At 36.7% G+C, this 17,582-nt stretch overlaps 1 protein-coding gene across 13 annotated transcripts in view; it reads right to left on the bottom strand.

The window, feature by feature from the left end:
• Positions 1 to 17,582, bottom strand: part of EIF4G3 (eukaryotic translation initiation factor 4 gamma 3) — a 384,972-nt gene that overhangs the window by 149,514 nt on the left and 217,876 nt on the right. For all 13 annotated transcript variants that reach the window (XM_061184801.1, XM_061184804.1, XM_061184802.1 and 10 more), the window contains 2 exons: positions 15,080 to 15,177; positions 12,377 to 12,499 (listed from right to left, as the gene is read on the bottom strand). In XM_061184801.1, the coding sequence (XP_061040784.1) occupies positions 12,377 to 12,499; positions 15,080 to 15,177 (221 nt within the window). The remainder of the gene's footprint in view (positions 1 to 12,376; positions 12,500 to 15,079; positions 15,178 to 17,582) is intronic.

The following is a 17,582-nucleotide window of genomic DNA, read 5'->3' as shown; positions in this document are numbered from 1 at the left end:
TCAAAAGCTTTACAGACAAGTAGAAGCTAAAAGAGTTCAGCACCACCAAACCAACTTTACAACAAACGTTAAAGGAACTTCTCTAGGCAAAAAAAGACACAACTAGCAACAAGAAAACTACAAAATAAAAAAGCTCACTGGTAAAGGTAAACACACACTAAAGGTAGGAAATCATACATACATAAAGCTAGCAGGGAGGTTAAAAAGACAAAAAAATGTAGTCAAGTCATCTATATCCACAATAAGCAGTTAAGGGATACACAAAACAGATGTAAAATATGATATCAAAAACAGTAATCATGAGAGGAGAAGACTAAAAATGTAGGGGTTTAAAAATGCATTTGAGGGACTTCCCTGGTGGTCCAGCAGTTAAGATTCTGCGTTTCCACTGCAGGGGGCACAGGTTCGAGCCCTGGTTGGGGAACTAAGATCCTGCATGTCGATCTCACATGATGCGTGGCACAGCCAAAAAACATGCATTTGAAATTAAAAGATCAGCAACTTAAAACAATCATGTATATATATAGACTGCTAACCGCAAACCAAAAATCTACAATAGATACATACACAAAAAGGGAAAGGAATCCAAACATAACACTAAAGATAGTCATAAAATCATAAGAGAAGACAGCAAAAGAAGAAAGGCAAAACAAAACAAAACAAAAAAAAACGACCTACAAGACAAATAAAAAACGAGTAACAAAATGGCAATAAGAACATACATATCAGTAATTATCTTAAACATAAACGAACTAAATGCTCCAACCAAAAGGAATAAAGTGGCTGAATGAATACAAAAATATGGTCTATATATATGCTATCTACAAGACTCACCTCAGATCTAGAGAAACACACAGACTGAAAGTGAGAGGATGGAAAAATGTATTCCATGCAAATGGAAATCAAAAGAAAGCCAGAGTAGCAATACTTATATCAGACAAAATAGACTTTAAAATAAAAACTGTTACAAGAGACACAGAAGGACACTACATAATGATCAATGGATCAATCCAAGAATAAGATAAAAAATTCAAATACATATGCAACCAACACAGGAGCACCTCAATATATAAGGCAAATATTAACATATAAAAGGAGAAATCGACAGTAACACAATAATAGTAGGGGACTTTGACACCCCACTTACATCAATGGTCAGATCATCCAAATAGAAAATCAGTAAGGAAACACAGACCTTAAATGACACATTAGACCAAATGGACTTAATTGATATATAAAGGGCATTGCATGTGAAAGGAGCTGAATACATTTTCTTTTCAAGAGCACATGGAACATCCTCCATGAGAGATCACAGGCTAGGCCATAAAACAAGCCTTGATAAGGTTAAGAAAACTGAAATCATATCAAGCTTCTTTTCCAATCACAGTGCTATGAGACTAGAAATTAACTACAAGAAAAAAACTGCAAACACATGGAGGATGAAAAATATGCTATTAAACACAAACACATGGAGGATAAAAAATATGCTACTAAACAACCAATGGATCACTGAAGAAATCAAAGAGGAAATTAAAAAATACTTAGAGACAAATGAAAAAAATAAAAAGCTGAACTAAAACCTAGGGGGTGTGGCAAAAGCAGTTCTAAGAGGGAAGTTTAGAGCAATACAAGCTTACCTCAGGAAACCAGAAAAATCTCAAATGAACAACCTAACCTTACTAAAGCAATTAGAGAAAGAAGAACAAACAAAACCTAAAATTAGTAGAAGGAAAGAAGCCATAAAGATCAAAGAAGAAATAAATGAAATATAGACTAAAAAACAAAAATAGATCAATGAAACTAAAAGCTGGTTCTTTGAAAAGATAAACAAAATTGATAAACCTATAGCCAGACTACACAAGAAAAAAAGGGAGAAGGTCCAAATCAATAAAATTGGAAGTGAAAAAGGAGAAGTTACAACCGATACCACAGAAATATAACAGATCATACGAGACTACTACGAGCAACTATACACCAATACAATAGACAACCTAGAAGAAATGGACAAATTCTTAGAAAGGCACAATCTCCCAAAACTGAACCAGGAAGAAATAGAAAACATCAACAGACCAATTACCACTACTGCAATTGAATCAGTAATTTAAAAGCTCCCAAAACAAAAGTCCAGGACCAGATGGCTTCACAGATGAATTCTACCAAACATTTAGAGAAGAGTTAGCATCTATCCTTCTGAAACAGTGCAAAAATACTGCAGAGGAAGGAACACTTCTGAACTCATTCTATGAGGCCAGCACCACCCTGATACCAAAACCAGACAAAGATACTACAAAAAAAGAAAATTACAGGCCAATATCACTGATGAAAATAGATGCAAAAATCCTCAACAAAATACCAGCAAACCAAATCTAACAATACATTAAAAAGATCATACACCATGATCAAGTGGGATTTATCCTAGGGATGCAAGGATTTTTCAATAGCTGCTAATCAATCAATGTGATACACAACATTAACAAATTGAAGAATAAAAACCATATGATCATCTTAATAGATGCAGAAAAAGCTTTGGATAAAATTCAACATCCATTTATGATAAAAACTCTCCAGAAAGTGGGCATAGAGGGAATATACCTCAACATAATAAATGTCATATATGACAAACCCACAGTTGACATCATACTCAATGGTGAAAAGCTGAAAGCATTTCCTCTAAGATCAGGAACAAGACAAGAATGCCCACTCTTGCCACTTTTAGTCAACACAGTTTTGGAAGTTCCAGCCACAGTATTCAGAAAAGAAAAAGAAATTTTAAAAATCCAAATTGGAAAGGAAGAAGTAAAACTGTCCCTGTGTGCAGATGACATGATACTATACATAGGAAATCCTAAACATGCTACCAGAAAACTACTAGAGCTCATCAATGAATTTGGTATAGTTGCAGGATACAAAATTAATGTGCAGAAATCTGTTGCATTTCTATACACTAACAACGAACTATCAGAGAAATTAAGAAAACAATCTCATTCACCAACACATCAAAAAGAATAGAACATCTAGGAATAAGCCTACCTAAGGAGGCGAAGACCTACACTCCGAAAACTCTAAGACACTGATGAAAGAAACTGAAGACGACACAACAGATGGAAAGATATACCATGTTCCTGGATTGGAAGAATCAATGTTGTTAAAATGACCATACTACCCAAGGCAATCTACAGATTCAATGCAAGTCCTATCAAAATACCAATGGCATTTTTCACAGAACTAGAACAAATAATTTTAAAATTTATATGAAACACCTAAGACCCCAAATAGCCAAAACAATCTTGAGAAAGAAGAACAGAGCTGGAGAATTCATGCTCCTTGACTTCAGACGATACAAAAAAGCTACAGTCATCAAAACAGTACAATACTGGCATAAAAACAGACACATAGATCAATGAAACAGGATAGAGAGCCCAGAAATAAACCCAAGCACTTACGATCAATTAATCTATGACAAAGGAGGCAAGAATATACAATGGAGAAAAGACAGTCTCTCCAATAAGTGGTGCTGGAAAAACTGGACAGCTACATGTAAAAGAAATAAATTAGAACACTCTCTGACACCATACACAAAAATAAACTCAAAATGGATTAAAGGCTTAAATGTAAGACCAAACAGTATAAAACTCCTAGAGAACAACATAGGCAGAATACTCTTTGACATAAATTGCAGCAATATTTTTTTGGATCCACCTCCTAAAGTAAAGAAAATAAAAGCAAAAATAAATGGGACCAAATTAAACTTATAAGCTTTTGCACAGCAAAGGAAACCATCGACAAAATGGAAAGACAACCTAGTAAATGGAAGAAATATTTGCAAATGATATGATGGATAGGGCATTAATACCTAACATATGTAAACAGCTCATACAACACGACATCAAAAAAAACAACCCGACTAAAAAGTGGGCAGAAGAACTCAATCAAAAAGAACACAAATAACAAATATTGGCGAGGATGTGGAGAAAAGGGAACCCTCGCGTACACTATTGGTGGGAATGTAAATTGGTGCAGCTATTGTGGAAAATAGTATGGAAATGCTGTGAAAAATAAAAACAGAACTATCATATGACCCAGCAATTCAACTCCTGAGTATATATCAAAAAAAGAAAAAACATTTATTCGAAAAGATACATGCACCCCAATGTTCATAGCAGCATTATTTATAATTGCCAACATATGGAAGCAACCTAAGTGTCCATCAAAAGATAAATGGATAAAAAAGATGTGATACACACACACACAAAACAGTATCTACTGAGCCATAAAAAAGAATGAAAATTTTGCCATTTGTAGCAACATGGATGGACTTAGAGGGCATTATGCTAACTGAAATAAGTCAGATAAAGACAAATACTGTGTGATATCACTTATATGTGGAATCTAAAAAATACACCAAACTAGTGAATGTAGCAAAAAAGAAGCAAACTCACAGATATAGAGAACAAACTAGTGGTTATCAGTGTGGGGGGAGGGGCAATATAGGGGTGGGGCAGTGGGAGATACAAAACTACTGGGTGTCAAGTATGTATTGTACAACACAGTAAAATAGTCAATATTTTGTAATAACTGTAAATGGAAAGTAACCTTTAAAAATTGTATAAAAATTTAAAAATTAGATTTGGCAGATTTAAAAAATAAATAAAATTCATTTCTCTTTACATAACCTATATTGTTTCTACCCAAAGAGAGGCCACCATCATTTACTGTCTATTTTAAACTTGTATATGACAGGATGCCTCAGTACAGAGGTAACTGTAGACAGGAGGCCAGCAACTATGGCCCAGGGGCCACATGCCTATTTTGGTACTTCCCATGAGACAAGAACTTTTAACATTTTTAAATGGTTGGGGGAATTTTAAAAGAACAATATTTCTTGACATATGAAAATTACAAGATACTTAGAAAGTTTTACTGGAACAGCCACAGCCATTCATTTACATATTGTCTATGGCTGCTTTCATGCAACAATGGCAGAGTTGCATAGTGGTGAAAGAGACAATTGGCTGCAAAACCAAAAATGTGTACTATCTGGCCCTTTACAGAAAATGTTTGCTGATCCTTATTGTAATCCACTGAGAGAAAGCCAGAGACTCCAAATAGTTATACAAATATAAGCAAGATGCTGATGTAATTTACTGTTATCATAAGAGGCTATTTGAATGTTTCACATTTCATTATTTATATGTAACTGACTTTTCAAAGTCCCATTCAATGACTTTAAAACAGCCATTGTAATAAATACCACATGTGTTTAACATATACAAATCCTGGGGATAAAGAAGTATTGCCCCCAATTGAGAAACATTACGAAGATTAGGAAGTAAAATAATAAATAAATGGCACCAGGAAAAAGGACCAAACATACTTCTTTCATAAATGGGAGAGAATTCGCCTACATTCATTCTTTAGAAAGGTGTGTGTGTGTGTGTGTATATGCATGCGCACACATGCACACACACACTCACATGTGTGGGTTTTCCCCCCTGGCATCTATCACATACAAAACATTGAGAACCCACTGGTGACTAAAACAGAAAAATCCTTAGCTTCTGGAGCTTATATTCTTTCAAGGGAAACATATTAAAGAATAAACCTGTACACACACAGAGGAATATTATTCAACCATAAAAAAAAAATGAAAGCTTGCCCTTTGCAATAACATGAATGGACCTTGAGGGTATTATACTAAGTGAAATAAGTTAGAGAAAGAAATACCGTATGAGCTCACTTATATGTAGAATTAAAAAAACAAAACAAAACTCATAGAAAACGAGAACAGATTGGTGGTTGCCAGAGGTGGGGGGTAGGGTGGGAAAAATGGGTGAAGGGGATCAAAAGGTACAAACTTCCAGTTATAAAATAAATAAGTCATGGGGATGTAATGAACAGCATGGCAACTCTAGTTAATAATACTATATTGCATATTTGAAAGCTGCAAAGACAACAGATCTTAAAAGTTCTCATAAATAAAAAATTGTTTTTTGTAACTGTGCATGGTGACAGCTGTTAACTAGACTTATTGTGGTCATTTTACAATATACACAAATATCATTATGCTGTACACCTAAAACTAATGTAATGTGTTATGTCAATTATACCTCAATAAAAAAATAAATAAAAAGAGGGGCTTCCCTGGTGGCACAGTGGTTAAGAATCAGCCTGCCAATGAAGGGGACACGGGTTCAAGCCCTGGTCCGGGAAGATCCCACATGCCACGGAGCAACAAAGCCCGTGCACCAAGACTACTGAGCCTGCGCTCTAGAGCCTGCGTGATACAACTACTGAGCCCACGTGCCACAACTACTGAAGCCCGTGCGCCTAGAGCCCGTGCTCTGCAACAGGAGAAGCCACAGCAATGAGAAGCCCACACACCGCAATGAAGAGTAGCCCCCGCTCAACGCAACTAAAGAAAGACCATGCAAAGGAATGAAGACCCAACACAGCCAAAAATAAATAAATAAATAAACTTTTAAAATAAATAAATAAATAAATAAAAAGAATAGACAGAGAGGCAAGCGGAAGCAAGGAGATGAGTAAGAAAGTTACTGTTGTTTACAGGAGATCAAAGTGGTTTAGAGAATAACAGTAGCAGTGGAGATGGTGGAAATGAGCCAGATAGGACTTGCTGATATAATGGTTGTGGAATATGGAATAAAGATTTTTGTTTTTAATTAAAAAAAAATTTTTGGCTGCGTTGGGTCTTCGTTGCTGCGCGCGGGCTTTCTCTAGTTGTGGCAAGCAGGGGCTACTCTTCATCGTGGTGTGCAGACTTCTCACTTGGGTGGCGTCTCCTGTTGCAGAGCATAGGCTCTAGGCGCGTGGGCTTCAGTAGTTGAAGCACACGGGCTCGGTAGTTGTGGCTCGCGGGCTCTAGACCGCAGGCTTGGTAGTTGTGGCGCATGGGCTTGGTTGCTCCACGGCATGTGGGATCTTCCCGGACCAGGGTTCGAACTCATGTCCCCTGCGTTAGCAGGGGGATTCTTAACCACTGCGCCACCAGTGAAGTCTCGGAACAAAGATGTAAAGACAACTTCTAGGCTTATTGTCTGAGCAACTAGGGCAGACTCTGGTATAATTTACTGATAACACAAAAACAACCAGGGGAGCACACCAAACACCTGAGGAAACATTAACAAAGGATTCACAAACTCAAATGCTTTTATAAACTAATGGGTGACCTAAATATGTGACTCAAAAGGGTGTAAAATAATAATAGAACAATGTAACAAACTAAAGAATGTATGCCCAGGTTAAAGGCATTCAGATTGACGGAAACTTTTTTTCTTTAAACACTAACCTGATAAAACAACATACATCTGCAATAAAGAGAACCTCTTCCCTGAAGACAAGGAAAGACTGCCAAGGTGTCAGGAATGCTGAGGGAAACTCAGACACTCAGCGTAAAAGCTGTCCTGAGGCTTAACTAGAGGACTTAAAATGATTTTAAGGTTCCAGTGGGGGTAAGGGGGCTAAACAACAACAACAACTTTAAAAACCAAGTTTTTAAACCACACCGCAACGAAGAGGAGACCCTGCTCGCCGCAACGAGAGGCCCGCGTGCAGCAACGAGGACCCAACGCAGCCAAAAATAAATAAATAAATTTAAAAAGAAATAATTTTTTAACTACACAAATCAATAAATAAAAATTAAACGAGATACCATTTTAAAATCTATCAAATAAGCCATAATGTAAGGAAAGGGGTATTCTCTCATATTGCTATTGGGAGATTAACTGGTACATTTATGGAGGCTAGGTAACAACTGGCCAGATGGTTTCCAGGTATCAAGTTTGTAAGAAGCTCTTCAAAAGACTGAATAACCTGCTAACTTTGGTAATTTTCCCAAAAGACAGGAGAGGCTGTATCTTCCCTAATATGTGCCAGAAATCAATTATCTTTCACCTGCCCCTATACTCTGTGGCATAGGACTCTACCCCAAGTTATATCCATGCTTCATTATAAGAGTAATTCTTAAAACAGAAAAAAGAACAAGAGGGAGTAGGGAGAGGAAGGAAAATATATAGTTCATTTTAAAATTTTAAGTGATTTTAATTCACCACCCCTTTGGAAGTAGACAATTCTGGAAGCCTTGCCTATACAGTTGTCCCTCAGTATCCATGTGGGATTGAGTCTAGGACAGCCCGTGGATACCAAAATCCTCAGGTGCTCAAGTCCCTTATATGAAAAGGTACAGTATTTGCATTTAACCTCCTAGGTACTTTAAATCATTTCTATATTACTTATAATACCTAATACAACGTAAATGCTCCGTAAATACTTGCCAGTGCATGGTAAATTCAAGTTTTGCTTTTTAGAACTTTCTGTAATTTTTTTTCTGAATATTTTTGATCCCTGGCTATTTGAATTAGCAGATGAAGAACCTGTGGATAGGGAGGGCTGACTGTACAACACCATACACTTATTTTTACCCTGCAGGGTCCAAAATGACTTTCAGGAAGCTGGCACATTTCTTAATATGAAAACGTTCCTTGTGCCTCACTGCTATCAACAACAAAGATATAGCTCAGAGACTTTGATGCTGAGGGAAAGTAACAAAAATGTTCCCTTCTTTCCAACTTAAATATTTAAGGACTAAAAGGGAACTCTGAGATTACTTCGTATAATCCCTCATTTTACATATCAAAAAACAGGGGTTTAAATGGTTTAACATTCTGACCCAAGGTCATAAATCTAAGTGACAGAGTGGAGACCGTATTCTGTCCATTCATGCACCTCTGTCTGTGTACTATGATCATCTGAATGGGCACATATATTACACATATTTCTATATCTTTAATACATCTGAGATATAAAATCTCAAGGAGTTATTCCACAGATCATTTTAAAACTTAGGAAGCAGGACAATTTTAAATTCAATCTACTCTTCAGGACAAAAACAGAAGCAGCAAAAACCTGTTTCTCCTCTCCATTCTCCTCCTCCAATGCAGTTTCTCTCAATTAACTCTTCTTAGCTTGCTTGCTTGCTAAAATCATTCATTATTCCCCTTTTCAAACATCCCATGTACACTCCATGTTATGTTTTACTATAAATCCCAGTATCTAAGCTTGAAGAATCACCTCTGATTCCTCCCTCTCTCTAACTCCTAGGGGAACCATGCAATGTGTTTACCTGGACAGTACTGGTTTATGCCTGTTGTCCCAGCAAAATGATTAATAGCATCCCCATTCATTTCTAAAACCGCCCCAATTTAGATGATAAATCATAGGGTTACCCTTTTTATAATCCTTACTTAGTAACCAATTGCTGAATATTTCTCTCACTGGCTTCCTCTCCTTCAACTGACTTCCCAATTTATCGCTAGAAATGATAACAGTCTCCCTTCACTCAATTTCCCATCTCCATGTGCCTTTTTGCACATGCTGCCACTCTGCCTGGAATACTCTTCTCTCTCTTTCCATTTTTGTGAATACCAATCCGGGAACTCAGACCAAGTGGCATCTCTGCTGTGAAGCCTTCAAGACTCCTCCAGTCTTTCTGTGCCTTCTGAAATATCAATAATTGTAATACTAGTAACAGATAACATTTGTTGAATGCTCATTATGTCCCAAGCTTAAGCAATTTTAAGTATTTATTTAATACTTATAATAACTCTATATGATATTTATTTCCCTCGTTTTTTAAAATGTGGAAGCTAACGTTCTAGAAGATAAGTAATTTGGCTAAAGTTACAAAATTCAGTTGTGGAACCAGGACTTGCAACCAAGTATATCTGATTCTAAGCCAAAGCTTTAAACCTCTCCCCTGTACTATCTCACCTGTACCAAGTACCATTAATAGGTTTCTGTGATCCAACACATTTGAGCCTGTGCTGTAAATATGACCCACTTGGTTGCCTCTGTGCTTTAATAATTCTCGGTATACGTTTCACAGGAGGATTGGTCATATATTAGTAAGTATCCTCTGTCTCCCTTGAAGAGACTGGGATGAGCTCAATGATAGGGAAAGGGCGTTGCTATTCACAGCACATGCAATTGTGACTCAAAGCAGGTACTCCGTAAGGCCAAAAGCAATACAGTATTTACTATTCAGTCATAAATTCTGAAAAGGATTGTCTCATCTGCAGTCTTACTTACTAAGACTGTGGTCTAGGATCTATTTAGAATTAGGCCAAGGCTACAAACTAGCAGTTTTTAGGCTAAACCTAAAGGATCTTATTTGGCTGGCATAGTGCTATTTATTAGTAGAATTAGTTGCCGATTAAAACTCGCAGATTGATTTCTAGCTTCTTTTGAAACACTGGGTCAACATTTTTACATGACATAACAATTAGGCATTAATGACTGCTTCCCTTAACCAGGGATATCCTCTCCTACTCTATGTGCACCACTCTCCATGAATTTCTAGAAAATGAAGCCAAGTGTCGGTTGCCATCATCACACTTGCGCTGTTGTTGTTCTTAAGAGGAAAATGAAATATTTCTAGTAAATATGTCTGTTAAAAGGCTATTTATTCATTCCATGAATTTCATGCATTTGGAATGACAACAGATCAGTAAGTGTGGATTTAAATGCAAACTACCTAATAAAATAAACTGATGCTTCAAGACAACATTACACCTCAAAAAGAACTACCAACATTATAATTGACTGATGACCTTTACCAAATAAAAATGTACATTTAATGGGCTTTATGATTACCCAAACACATACATTCGTACTCAGGCCTGGGATCCCTGGGGAAAGATAAAGAGCAAAAGGATTCCTGTGACTAAGGACAGAGAGAGAACGAGAAGAGGGTAGGATCAAGCTTGTTAAGATTAAAGAAAAACCAACCCACAGGGAATTAAAATGCAAAAAGGTATACTAATATATATTCAAGTTGAGAATTTAAACACAAATCAACAAAAGGTTGTCGACTACATAGTTGGACAGTAAAACAATATTTTAATTAATGTGGGAAAATACAGACCAAAATTGAACTGCCCCGATCAACTAATCCTAAATTTTTGCTATAGTATGTTCCCACCTAACAGAGCACATAAGTGGATAACTTAAATGTGTATATGGTGCTTGTCCCATGTTTACGTCCAGGGACAAGATTAAGTATAAGCCCTGTTCAATCATTCCAGATTTGGAATATCCCTGGGGAAATAATAGGGAATGGTGAAAAGTTCTATTAACAATCATTAATATAACCTTACAATTCATATATCTAGACAGTTACATATTATACTTAGCTAGATGATGGAAGACTGAGATAAAAGTCAGCCAGAGAGTATCATCGTTTCCAAGTGAAACACATCATTATACAAAAGTCCCAAGTTTTAGGCCGACTCAAAATTCACAGATTTTCAAGGGGCTCTAAACTTAGACATCTGTTTGTGAGCTCAATTTTTAAAGAACTTTTTTTTAACCTATACAGTACTACTAAAATCAAGTCAATAGTCTGTCATTCTGAAATGCCTTATATTTGACCATCCATATCACTTGTTTGTAAACTGGGCTCTGAGAAGTACCTCACCATCCTGCCACAAGAGGGGGAAGCAAGCAGAGCCCTAGACCTTAACAACTTTGGTTATGTCTGTTTTATATGCTGAGCATTCACTTTAGATATTTTGAAGATTTGAAATCACTCTTCTCCTCTGAATGGTTTAGCAGAATTTAAAGTAACCCAATGATGAAATCAAAATTCTGTCAAACTTGGGGGGAGGGGGTCATTTTCTATTATAGTTTGCTAAACCTCAGCTTCTCCTAGAAAGCCTTGATGTCTAAAAGCAAGAAAGTGAACTCTTAGAAGATCATGATAACCACATTCTGCAACAGGAACAGAAAGGTGTTTGACAGAACTTGTTAATAACCTTTGTAAATAATTAAAGAAGACACCCTCCACTCAAGAAGCTCATTTATGTAGTACTAAAAAGTAAGAGGTATACCTATAATACATTTAAATATGCTCTGAATAACACAGGCAATCATCTCAAACAACACAGTTCAATAAAAATGTTTAAATTCTCAATTTTAACGTTTATATTATCACAGAGTGTAGCATTTAATTCCTAAGACTCCATATTGAAAATATAAAATACTCATTTAATGATGAGGTTTCCATAGGAACGCAGCTCCTTTTGGTACCATGCAATAATAGTTCATTAGGAAGAGTAGCAGCAGCTATGCTCTGAATGTGAAGACAATACAGAGAAATATTACCAATAAAAAGTTGGAAGTTATAACAGTTTACAAAGAGAAACAACATGTCTGTTTAAATATCATTTAGATGTTCGAGGCTATGAGACAACTGACGGAAAGGAAAAGTACAGTCAAGTGGCTATAGAAGAAAGAAGAGTTCAGTAGAGGTTAGTGAACAAAAAATACACACCATCATCCATCATGGCACATTCTGTCTTACCTGAGGAGGAGTAGGTGTGGATGTGGGTCTCCCTATGGGTGGAGTAGGATTTCTGCTGCCACCTCCAGACATAATCTCCTCTGTTATGTCTTTACCTCCCTGGTTTGGATCTCGAATTCTTATCTATAAGGTTACAAATAAGATGGCATATTTATAGATGGGTGTCTATGTAGTAGATTTATAGGCATCTGATGTATAAAGATGCAAACTGGGAAACCTGTCAAACATCAAAGTTGACAATCACCACATTTGACTTGATTTCAATCACGGAACCAGAGGGGGTCATTCAAAAGAATTTAGGCCATTAGCTCTAACTTGAATTAATTAGCACAACAAGCTAAAATGAAACCTAGTTGGATAAATTTCTAGGTCAAAAAGGCAAAGTATTAACACTTGTCTTTTAAGCAATGCCAAATTGACTGATTTTATTTATAATGCTTAACATAAGACAAGATTCATAAAAGAGTTTTAAAATATGGAAGTTACTATCTAAAGTTTTAAAGCCCTTAAATGGTTCTCTAACAAAATGTAAAATATCCATATCCTAGGACTCAGAAATAGGGATTTATGTTGCAGATAACCTTGTATATGTATGTAAAGATGCTCACTGCAATTCTGTTTTTTTTCCCAGCAAAGACATACAAAGATCCTAAAGACTGATCAAGAACATAGTAATTAAAACTTTATGCTACAATATGTGGAACCTAGAAAAATGGTACAGATGAACCGGTTTGCAGGGCAGAAATAGAGACACAGATGTAGAGGACAAACATATGGACACCAAGGGGGGAAAGTGGCGAGGGGTGGTGGTGGTATGATGAATTGGGAGATTGGGATTGACATATATACACTAATATGTATAAAATGGATAACTAATAAGAACCTGCTGTATAAAAAAAAAAAAAAAATTTATGCTACATCCTTACAATTAAATACCAAACAGCCAGTAGAAAAAATGAGATTGATCTACATGTACTAATATGGAATGACTGTCAAGATGTATTGGTAAATGAAAAGATGCAAGATACAGAACAATGTGTATGGTCTTCTTTTAATTTTTTTTGAAGGCTACCTATGCATAGACATCAGTGGAGATGGTGCTATAATGGAGATGGAGTACCTGGGTCTAGGCCTTCCATCCTGGGACAGTGCTGAAAGCCCCCCTCTGCTTGTCATTAAATCCAGAGCTTATCAAGCTAGCCTTGGCTTCTTGAAAATGTCAAAGAATTCACTAATAAGACCATCTGTATCTGGAAGCTTTCCTGGGAGTAGGTCTTTATTAAGATTTCTACTATCAGCTATTTTTTCAGGTATAGAATCTTATTCCTGCTATAGTTTTTTGGGTTTTTAAAAATTAATTAATTAATTAATTAATTTATTTATTTATTTATTTTTGGTTGCATTGGGTCTTCGTTGCTGTGCGTGGGCTCTTCTCTAGTTGCAGTGAGCGGGGACTACTCTTCATTGCGGTGCGTGGGCTTCTCGTTGCAGTAGCTTCTCTTGCTGTGGAGCATGGGCTCTAGGTGCACAGGCTTCAGTAGTTGTGGCACGCAGGCTCAGTAGTTGTGGTGCACAGGCTTAGTTGCTCTGCAGCATGTGGAATCTTCCCGGACCAGGGCTCAAACCTGTGTCTCCTGTACTGGCAGGCGGATTCTTAACCACTGCAACACCAGGGAAGTCCCCTACTACAGTTTTATGTACTGTTTTACAATTCATTTTTTCTACTTTCTTCTTCAGTAACATCTATTAATACTGTCTTCCATTTTCATTATTTTCTTTATTAATTTTTCTGCATTCTGAGAGTGTTCTTCAAGTCCAACATCTACCATGCTGTGTCAACATTTCCACAGCAGTTTCTCAACTGTAGTGTCATGATACATTGGCATGTCATGTTTATTATGATGTGTGCACAAATAATTTGTCTCTGATAAAAAAGAACCAAAGTTCTGAACCTCATTAATTTTTATTAAATGAGAGTACTTGCAAGAGTATTGCTATGATGTCACTCCCACCTATTTTATCTGTGTGAATGTGGGAAACTCTTATAAACATCATTCATTTCATGTGTTCTGATGGATAAAAGATTGCAAGTCACTCTCCTACAAAATATTCTGCAGTGCGTATTTCATATTACTGTACTCTAATTCTCTTGGGCCTGCCTGACTAGATAGAGGCAAAGCCTCTGTAATTTATTTAAAACAATTACAATACATTTTCTAAATTCTGCTTTCTGTTTCTTAAAATAAATATATTCTATAGGAAATATTTTTCTTGCTGTCCTTAATACTATGCCCATTTTCTCTTGTGCTATTTTTCCCCTGTCAATTCATATTTGAATATAGAGCTGACTAGGACTAGAGTTAAAGGACAATAAGGATGTGAGAACCGAGCTCAAATTCCTCCCACTTAGTGAGACTTTAGAAGATTAAACCTTCCTGTTCTGGAGCTGGATGGCATGTTGTCATTTAGCATAGCCAGCTCAGTGCATGTTGAAAATTGATATTAAGCAAAGGGTACTTGCGACGTCTAGTTATATGCCCATACAAATCCTCCACGTCTAGTGGTGAGGATATAAGGGAGGAATAAAAATTGGCAGTCATTTGGGAACTGAGGTGAATAATTATTACAGCTGTGGGTAAACTTATTTGATAAGTAAATGGACATTCAATTTTAAAGTGAGAAAACTTAATGAAGATCTCTTACTGTTTTTTTCTCTCTCTTGGCTGGAGGGGGCTGCTGCTGCGTAGGCACTATGATAGGTGCTGACTGATACACTGGCTGACTTGGGTAAAAAGGCGCTCCTAAAGAATTAGAAAAGAATGAAAAAAAGCATTCAGTTATTTTGTCAACCACTATAAGACTAGTAATGGCACTGTAAATCTAGACAATTAGTTTAAAAAAAAATAACAGACAAAAATAAGCATTCTTCTTGCTCAGCTCTTTCCACCAGCTCCCCTCCAGCTACTGAAGTGGTCAAGGAATGATTCCCAAACAGTCATAAGCATCTATCTTTTCTTCAGCATCCACTATAAAAACAACTAAATAAGCAACTCCTGCAGACTGCCACCAGCGTTACTGCTTAAAAAAAAAATCTATCCTGGGGGCCCACTGCCTCCAACCGTGATTCTCAAACAAAGGTTTGTGTGGATATGTCTTGTGTGTGGGTTTGGTCAGGGGCAGGAGAATATATCTCATCATCTTGGGGGTTGGGGTGGTCTAATTCTTCTCCTTACTTATGGAGAACCACTCCCACAGGGAGCTACCATTTAGGTTTGGCGAATGTCCTACTGTTGGGGCTGATAACAAGCAGCCTAAAGATAAAGTCCAGCCACTAGGAATCCAGGTTCCAAACTACATTTTCTACCATCCTCAAACTCCACACCTCTGCTCTAAGGTATAACGTATTCCTATCCCTTGAGTACACCAATCTCTTCAACATTGTTCACGCCTTTGACTATACTGCCCTTCTGCCTGAAATTAACTTCTTCTACCTACCCATCTCAATGAATCCTTTTTAACTTTCAAAACTTTGACTATTATTATAATTACTATTAAACCAGAGTGCTTATAGCAGAGGTGGTAAGAAGGGGTCAGATACTGGATATTTTTGAAAGTAGAACCTCCAGACTTGCTAATGGATTGGATGTGGGTGTGAGAGAAACAAGTGTCCAGGAAAATTCTTAAGGTCTGTCTGAGCAAGTGAAAGGATGGAGGTACTATTTACTGTGCTATTTATTTATTTACTCAGATGAGGAAGAGTACAATTTAGGGCAGAAAAATCAAGAGCTCAATTTTAGACATGTAAAGTTTTGACATTCTTATTAGACTTTCAAACAGAGATATCAAGTAGGCCAAAAGAGACACAAGTCTGGAGTCGGAGAATAGGTATCCATTTTGGAATTAGACTATATGGACAGTATTTAAACCATGAGACTGGGTAACTCAGGAAATGAGTACAAACAGAAAAGAAGCCCAAGGACTAAACTTTGAAGCACTCTATGCTGTTTATTTATTTATTTATTTTAATAGTGACCTTTTTTTGGCGGCGCTACACTGCTTGCAGGATCTTAGTTCCCTGACCAGGGACTCAATCTGGGCCCACGGCAGTGAAAGCACGGAGTCCTAACCACTGGATCACCATGGAACTCCCAAGGCACTCTATGTTGTTTAGAGGTCACAGATATGAAGAAAACCCAGCAAAGGAGATGAATGGTTCAAGAATGGGTAGAGTGCTTAACTATGTCAAATGGTACTGGGAGGTCAATTAAGATTTAGCAAAGTAGAATTCACTGGTGACCTTGACAAAAGTTGTTTGGGTGGAGGTGGAGGTGTGCATCCTCATCTGTCTTCAGAAAATGAAGACAGTGAGTACAGACAGCTCTTTTTCTTAAAAGTCTTAAAGGAAGCAGAAAAATGGGCTATAGGTGGACAAAAATATGAAGTAAAAAAAAAACTTTTTTTTTTTAAAAGATGGGAATGAAACAATATACCTGTATGCTGATAAAACTAATCCAGCAGAGGGAGAAAAAAAAAGATAATGTAGGAAAGAGAGAAGAGAACTGCTAGAGTAACAGCCTTAAATGGGTACATATATGATGGGTGCACAAGTGATGATTGGCCTTTAGTGGGAGAGATGGATAGCAGTCAAAGTAACAAGAAGGAAAGAAATGTGTATGAAGATAGTTAATACTGGTAAAATCCTTGGTACTTTAGTAAAAAGTCAAATAATGTAGGCTCCATTATCACTGTCATCATCGACATTTTCACCATCCCCACCATCTTCATAATAATAATCCTCAAGTGGAAATTTCTCGGAAGCACTATGATTTGCAGTATCAGAACTCTGCAGGTATCAATCAGGTTTCGAGAATCAGATTTGGAAAAGAACTAAACAGGGCTGATGTAAACAGCATGACTAGGATTTGAATAAATTCAAAGACAAAAACACATTAGCTATCCTCTAGTAAGTGAGCAAAGTATTATCAAAGCAGAGCTCAAATAAGCAATTCTATACTACCATATTACGTCACTAGCTCCAAAACTCACAAAACAATCCCCTAAAATTGGTTTCAAATGCTGTTACACAAGCAATACAATTGACTCACCTTGCCTTATTTTTTAAGCTAAGTGAAATAAGATCCAAAAGGTAAAACATCCCTTAAAAAAAAAAAAATCAGATTCTTCTAATGAATCAGTTCTGAATCAA

Source organism: Eubalaena glacialis, chromosome 3 (assembly GCF_028564815.1).
Source record: "Eubalaena glacialis isolate mEubGla1 chromosome 3, mEubGla1.1.hap2.+ XY, whole genome shotgun sequence".
NCBI lineage: Eukaryota > Metazoa > Chordata > Mammalia > Artiodactyla > Balaenidae > Eubalaena > Eubalaena glacialis.
This window is presented reverse-complemented; position numbering and strand designations above follow the sequence as displayed.